The sequence below is a fragment of the Habropoda laboriosa genome, unplaced genomic scaffold, assembly GCF_001263275.1.
Source record: "Habropoda laboriosa isolate 0110345459 unplaced genomic scaffold, ASM126327v1 scaffold39, whole genome shotgun sequence".
NCBI lineage: Eukaryota > Metazoa > Arthropoda > Insecta > Hymenoptera > Apidae > Habropoda > Habropoda laboriosa.
Window position 1 is genome coordinate 123,518 of NW_017100138.1, and position 8,114 is coordinate 131,631.

At 33.1% G+C, this 8,114-nt stretch overlaps 1 protein-coding gene across 1 annotated transcript in view; it reads left to right on the plus strand.

Annotated features, from left to right (window-relative positions):
* Positions 1 to 6: 6 nt before the first annotated feature.
* LOC108579718 (leucine-rich repeat extensin-like protein 5) overlaps positions 7 to 8,114 on the plus strand; it is a 19,833-nt gene continuing 11,725 nt past the window's right edge. The window contains exons 1-4 of the mRNA XM_017943326.1: positions 7 to 85; positions 3,170 to 3,233; positions 4,349 to 4,504; positions 8,023 to 8,114. Coding sequence (XP_017798815.1) covers positions 4,380 to 4,504; positions 8,023 to 8,114 — 217 coding nt within the window. The 5' untranslated portion in view covers positions 7 to 85; positions 3,170 to 3,233; positions 4,349 to 4,379. The remainder of the gene's footprint in view (positions 86 to 3,169; positions 3,234 to 4,348; positions 4,505 to 8,022) is intronic.

Genomic DNA, 8,114 nt, shown 5'->3' on the forward strand with positions numbered 1-8,114 from the left:
TTCTCGCTATTTCTTCCGTGCTTTCGCTTTTCAGAGTCCAGTGTGAGTCCCGAGAAACCCGCGTGCCTTGCGTTCTAACGCGAAGGTAGGTGCCCGTTGTTGTCGTCGTCATGCTTCACATTCTCATTCCGTGAATCCAAAAATTTCATCAAGTGTCCTAGGGGATACAATTCATCTTACAAATGAAAAAGAAAAAAAGCAAAAAAAATGTATTATGCATTTATCTTGGATCATTCGAAAAATCGAAGGATTTACAGAAGAAACGTGTAAGAGAAGGATAAGAACGTAACCTAAGATTTTACATAATTTCTGGATACATATGTAAAATTTTACAGGAAAAAATATATGTAACCAACAATAAGTTACATTTTGGAATTTATCGCATTCCGTTTCGACATAACGTCTTGTCGGAGCACATTCGCGTCAAGGTTTATTGCAACTCGTAGAGTATAAAGTAATGTACAAAACGCTTTAGTATCTGAAAATTTTCGGTTATGACGAAGATGAATCACTCACGTGTCCGCCCATTCATGCAACTAGACAACACCATCTAACATCAAAGACAGAAAATGATTCGCACGTACTTTACACACTTAATATTTCACAAGCTTTTCGTACTTAATATGTTGTTTGTACGGATACGAATACATTTCGTTTTTATTCGTTGCAAACATCTTTATTGCAATAAAAAACGAATACATCACACAATTTCTGTTGATTTCATGCGAACGAATCGTTTGTTATCATACGATTTGAAGGTCAGTCAAATATTTGCATGATACGTAAGAGGATAGGAAATATGCTCCATCTATCTTTTTAAGTTATTTATGCTTCGCAATTATGTTTTTGTACTATGATATATCTGATTTCCTTCCGTGTAACGCTTTATTTTCTTGAGAATGCTGAGTACTCTGTCGAACTTCACATCGACTATAAAAAAAAAACCGTCGGTAACAGACGATTGCGAAGTCCTCCGGATATATCAACAATTGTGCATCCAGTTGCGATACGATTGATTCTTAAAGCGGTCGTTGGTAACAGTCGTTCCAAACGATTATCGACCACAACATTAGCGATGTTATCCATGTTAGACGATCGACACAGAACTGAGTAATATTTTACATTCTCGTGTATCGATATTAATTCACACTAAATCTATTATCACCTTGAGAAAATATGGATCCTTGATCACTTTATTGTTTCTATTCGCCTAAACAAAATAATCTGCGTGAAATTACTCATAGTGTTTTCTAGAAGCAAAATTTTACGTCGTTCAAAGACATTATTTCGAATTTTATTCAATGCTATTTAAGACTTGATAAAGCTATAGTATAATATAAATGGTAGCCAAAAGTTTTTACAGGTGAGAAATCATTGTAGCAATGAGTGTTAAAATAGATCGCGTGATACATGCAACTACACGAGTCACACGCTTGTTTAGCAACCAAGATCAAAGTTCCAATCAGCTTCGAAGATTTTTCGCAGCGTTGCTAGGATACGCAGACTTGTTAGGTTAGAAAATATCGGCGCGCTCGAAAGAATAGAATCGAACATTTTTAGACTCGAAGATGTGTACAAGTTTTTTTTTTTAAACTGACATGATTGCTTATCTCTCGGGAATTGAATTTTCAACAACAGTTTGCAATATGAGCATCGTCCAAATACCAATGAACGAGCTTGGAATAGATATGTGTTATGTAAAGGAAACGATGCATAGATTGTGTGTGTCTCGAAAAACAGTGATCGTCATAGATTTCCGAGACTAATTGTCGCCTGAATCTTTCGAAAGGTTTGGCTGGCTTTCCTGTACACGATCGAATCCATAATTCCGCTGTAATCTAATACGACCAAGAAGTACCATTGGGTACTTCGGGTCACGAGGTGGAAAGGAGGAGATGTAGGGATTTTGCGGACGATGTAGATATATTCGGAGGAATTTCGTAGCAAAAATAACTACGGTAGACTACCGGTGGCTACTCAGCAGGGACGTGTCAGAGAGAATCCGAAACTTTCATAAGATAAACGTGTACTTTGCCCGTGTACACATTCGTTTTTCATTTCTTCGCTGTTTTCGTCTGAATTTCCAGCTGTTAGTGGCGGCGTAACCGAATTCCAAACCAACGATACAACCAATAAGACTTGAGGTTTTTCTATTTCTACAAAATCTTATTAAAATTTATATGTACATTCCTGTCATTAATAATCGAACGATTGTGTATAATTTTTCACAATTTCATTCTAGAACAGGCGATTTTGGTAATCTCTTTCCATTCTCCTTCTTTCAATTTATTTCTAAACAAATATACAAATTATTATCTCTGTAGTATACATTATTTATTATCAAAATAGGAATATGTACTAGAAAGCTCGTAATTTCTCTACGAAACAGTAAAATTTCTTATTCATGAAATTTAGAACACTTTTAAAAATATGTTTCTATTTTCACTGGGTTTACAATTTATTATTGATTTTTTATTTGTATTCTCGTTACTGCTAATATCATATTATTCATTTGAGATAAGACAATTTGAAAAGTGAAAATATATTCCAGAAGAGGTATTTAAAATTTTTGTGGTTATAAAATAATAATGAAATATTGAATACAATCATGAATGCGATATTATTTATAAGGAGAATGATACGAAAGAAACAATTAATTTTTATTCCAATTTAAACAAAATACAGGATTTGTTTATTTTTATTTTTACTTCTATCTTTATATTAAAATATTCCATAGAAAAATAAAAATACATGAATAGAAATATAACTAACTATTCGATTTAGAAATATTTCTACCAGATATTTAATTTTATTAAACGTTAATAGCAATCTGTGCTACTTATATTGTCTGAAATCCTAAAATGTGCACTTTAAACTTTTATCGTTAAATAACTACGACTATTGACGTATAACGTTTTTTTACAAATCTGTAAATTGTGAAGAAATTATGCATTTTATAAAAATTAATTGGAAAGGAAATGTATAAGAATACTTTTTACAATAACATTTCTTACGTAATCGATCGAAACTGTTCAAGTTTATAAGTAAGCAGAAATTTTTTACGCCAGAAACAAGTCTTTATAAACGTTGCAAATTATATGAAGAATACATATTTTTTTGTACGAATACAAACAAACAATATATATACATTTTTTTTGTTTGTTTTTAGATTTTTCCTTTGGAACGCCCCAGGACTGCCATTATAACATCTCTCGCAAGTGGTTGTGTACACGGTAAACAAGACGTTTCTATTTCTAAAACTCATATATGTCAGTGAACTCGAAGTATGCCTCTCAACTCAGGGAGGAAGCCAGTATAACGTAGCGATTCAGACAGCGGGCATGACCGACGGCCACTTTTTCAGATCTCACTACATATACCTCTTCGTTATGACAATCCTCCGTTTCTCGATACGGCTCTGCGCATATTTCTTGGCATGAATTTTCGGAGAAAATATCGCCTTTCGTTCGTTGGGTATCGAATATCCAAACACTCAGCGAGCGATCCCGAAACATCGTGATGATGATTCGTGACCCAATTCTCGCCAAGTTGTTTGTATATGTAATACACACTTACGTATTACTTCGTTACAATATACGATCTCGTTCGACGTTGAATCGATTTTCTTCTTATAATTATTCGCACATTCGAGTCTCTTTTTAGAATTATTCGCGTTCCAATGTGCAGTAACGCATTGTCTAATCGAGACCAGAGTGTGTGCAATGAATTTTGGCAAAATCGTGAGAAGAACAATTGTATAATGGGATTCGCTGAATTTACTAAATTTCTAGTCACGGGCGTTAAATTAATGTTCGATTAGTAGAATGATTTACATTAGTTCCTGTGTTACTTTGCCAAATGGTAATTATACTAATGCCTTATTCGTTTCGACTAATTTGACCTAGTTTTGCCAAGGATAATGTGATACGCAGATTTACGGCACGTTTTTGGTAACAATTTTAAGACAAACGGTTAATGAGAATTGTACATGTGATGTATTTTAATTAATTCTATTTTTAGTTAAATAAAAATTTTATTAGGAATATTATTCATGTTGTCTCGTTTAGGGAAGTAGGTAGACTTTAATTCTTTATGTAGTTTTAAGACACCAAGTCGAAGAAAAAGTCATAACTGTAAATAAATGGTTATAATACAAATTAAACTCATAAATTAAATTCGATTTTGCATAAACAATTACAGTTGTGTGTAAAATTTTAATAGTATCTTATGGATCGTAATAGGTCTGTATAAACTGGATAGACTTGAATAAATATGTTGATATAATTCTGTATTGCTATTACGAAAATTTTATATAAATTTTTATATTTGTTGTTCGTTATTTTTTCAGTGGAGAAAAGTAATTCTAGAAAAACGCAAGTATGTCTCCACAAAAGACGATGTTCGTGAACAAACAGTTCAACTCCCCGATCAATTTGTATTCACCTCAAGCAATACAAGAAACTCTAGACAGGCAAACTCGAGTTTTAGCTAATGGCGCAGTCGGGTAAGTCAATGTCGCATCGGTTTACTAGCCATTCGCGACCACAAAAAAAATTGGCGTTATTAAATATAATGTTTGGTATAAAATTACAATTGGTTTTCGAGAATGCGAAATTTGACGTGCAATGCAATTTTTGAAAGTATCTTTTACGATGCGAGTATATGGGTAAGGAATGTTGTAAAAATTTTAAAGTAAAAAAATAAACCCAGAATTTATAGGTAAACTCTTTGAATAACAATTAAAAAAGTAGGTTATTCGGATTTATATAAATTATTTGTAAGTAGTGATTAAAAAAAATTACTTTACCGACGATGGTTAAATGTAATCGAAAAATTTATCTATCATCGATATTAGTTATCGGTAACTAAAAAAATTTCTCGCAATCGGTATAAGACTTAAAAAAGATTTTCGTCAACAATTATGCTTACTGATAATCAGATAAAGTTAAATCATTTATGAAATTATGAAATATTTTACAAGTTTTTAGTTATGTTAAATATTGAAAAATCTTCAAATCTTTCGATTATTACCTTCAATTAAGCAACAGACAATTTTTTCTTAATAATCTTTTAAATAAAAATGGTTAAACTAATTATTATTTCTCGTCTCGAATTATCCAGAAAAAGTAGTTTCATTTGAAAATTCTCAGAATTCGAAGAACATACAAACGTGTAAAAATCAGAGAAAATACAGAGAACAATCTACTAACGCTTTGATGTAACTGGTGAGGATTTCTCACTAATTTTACATTTTTTCTCTATTTTTATTATTTTTCTTTCACAATATTATTTGTTCAAGATCGAACAAATTAACTATTAAATTTTTTCATTTATTTCCCGCGTAATTTTAAATTTAATTTTTCTCCCGGTTTAATATACATCGAGCTATTTACGATTTCCTCCTCACGCATGTATATACAAAACGATCACAGAATCCGAAATAACAACGAACACAACGAAAACGGTTTACCGAGTCATAAATTAACAATTTTATCACGTATGAGGAAACTCGAAAGTGTACATTAAGGACGTATTTTCATTTGAAGGAGTAAAAAAAATCTATTTCTTTTTATTACATTTCCTCAAAGTATAACATTTTGAAAATCTGTTGCTAAAATTCTACACCTGAAATCAACGAAATGGCAAAATTATAATGATTTCAAGAAAGTAACGTACCGCTAAAAACGCCGAGTGTAGCAAAACCTTAAATGCATTTTTCTCAAAACCATGTTTTGCAAAGTGGCTATCATGTTTTCTCAACAATCAATCGACTAATCTCTTTCAAATTTCACATTGCGTATAAAATCGATATCCCTTTGTCGCCCTTACTAGAACAATACCAATGACAGCAACTGTTTTCTTTTTTATCGCTTGAGGAAGTTAAAACTTCCACGATAGAAACGATATTTTGTCAAAATATACCTTTTTCGCTTTATTCTAGTAGGGACGTTAACAACACTCATACGGTTTAAGATTATCTTTGATTTTTCTGCTTCAAATGAATACAACACCGTGAATCGCGGCAGCCATTCACAATGGCGCACTGTGGGAAATATGTAATAACTTAAATAATAATTCAAATAATTTCACATAAAAATTGCATGGTGTTTTCTTGAAGCATGGTCAAACGTTTATGAAAATCTTCAAATCTTTTGGTTTATAATTAATCTAATCACTTTTTATCCTAAGGATCTTAACCTACAAAAAATGGAACCTAACCTAAAAATAAGAATACCACCTTAAGGAGGATTCATTGACACCGCGACCACCTTGTGTCAATCAGAATTGGCTGTGTGCTTGGTAAACATGTGTTGTTCCATCGATTCGTATCGATCCCCCATCGACTTGTAGATGTTGACCGATTACAGGTTGATGAATCAGCCGTTCCGTCGTCATTGGCGAGTCGGCCGTTATTTTCAGAGGGCCGAATCACACGAGTTAGAAATAAACCCCGCTCGGAGCCTAGCCGTTGCGCAAAATCTGCGAACGCTGTCGTACTTGACTTAGTTTCACGTTCGGTGGCCTCGGGGTGCATGGTTCACCACCGGTTTCCTCGCGCAACTTCCCTTCTGTGTACAAGTCCATTCCAAGTAATCAACATGCTCGCTCAAAGCAGGTGACGTTCTTCACAATAACTTTCTTTCGGATTCATTTCCTTCGAACGAGATAATCAAGTTTGTCGCACCGGTCGAAACGATTAGAAAGTTTCGTAGGAATGCCACTGTGAAGAGAAATTACGTGAACGGCTGATTTAACCCTGTCGGTGCTCTGAGATTCTTTTCGGTTCAATTGCGCTTCACATTTCTCTACATTTTCTTTTCTAAATCCAAGAAAATCGAACTTTTGTATTCGTCTGAAAAGCAGAGAATGTTTTCATGAATGCGACAAGATACAAAAACTAACCTCTTTTATAGAAACTTAAATTCAAATTGAAGAGGTTGTATCAGAATAGTGGGTTACAAAAAAGAAAAAAGAAAGAAATATAAATGATGTGCTAAAGTCACAGTTTTATAAGTAGCATATTTTAATTTAATAAAATTATTGCTTTTTTTTTTAACACTAGAAGGACCGGCCGGGTGAGCGACATTTCAAAAGTGAATTTTCCTGTAACTGAAGCGTGATTGACAAATTAGATTCGTGTCGATAGGAATAGAAGTATACATGCAGAAAATAAAGTCGGAAAGCTAGAAACGATAATACTTAACACGGCCGGTCGTTCTAGTGTTAAATTCAAGTTAAAGAGGTTATGTGAGAACAGTGAGTTTCAACAAGAGGGAAGTATGAATTAAATGCTAAATTTATCGCAGTTTCATCGGTAGCATTTTTAATTAAATAATTTTTCTTTCTAAACGTAACAGACAACTGGTATTCCATGCGAAACATGTTAATATATGGGCAACTTTACTAATTATCTATAGTATACAAAGTATTATGCAGGGTAGGCGATGTAAAACAAGCCTCGTAATTATCTTCTCTAACAACGGTGGTTTTAGACATATTTCAAATGGTTTCAAAGGGTTTCAAATGATTTCATCTTAACGCTGTAAAATATTTTTAAGTATTCTTATGAATTACTGAGTTCAAAATTTTTTTGATGGAAGAAACGGTAAAGAACGAAGGGAAGCTTTACGTTTGGTTAAAAATTTTTCCATCTTATTCACCCTTTGAAATCGTTTAAATAAAAATTTCCTCGCGTCACCACAGCTAGAGAAGATAATTACGTGGTCCACTTATTTAAGTACACGATCCTCTAATTATTTTTACTATAGCATGTAACAGGTGGTTGAAAACGAAACGTGTAAGCAATTTGAAGTTGTAGTAAAGAGAAATTATATCGTCGACACTGTTGACTTGAAATATCAGATCTAGTCCATATTGAAAGACAATCCGCTGAACTTATCGTTGCAAAATGTAGTAAAATACAGGACATAATTTTAGAAAGTTTTCTCGACGTGTATCAGATTACATTGTGAATAATAAAAGTGCATTCTGGTGTTTCTGTTTTTTTCTTTTTTTTTTTAGAATCAATTTCAACCAGTTGGCTAAGCCGGCGAATTTACAAAACAGCGCGGTTTTACGGATGCTCGAGGAAGAAGAAGAGCGGCAACGAGCGG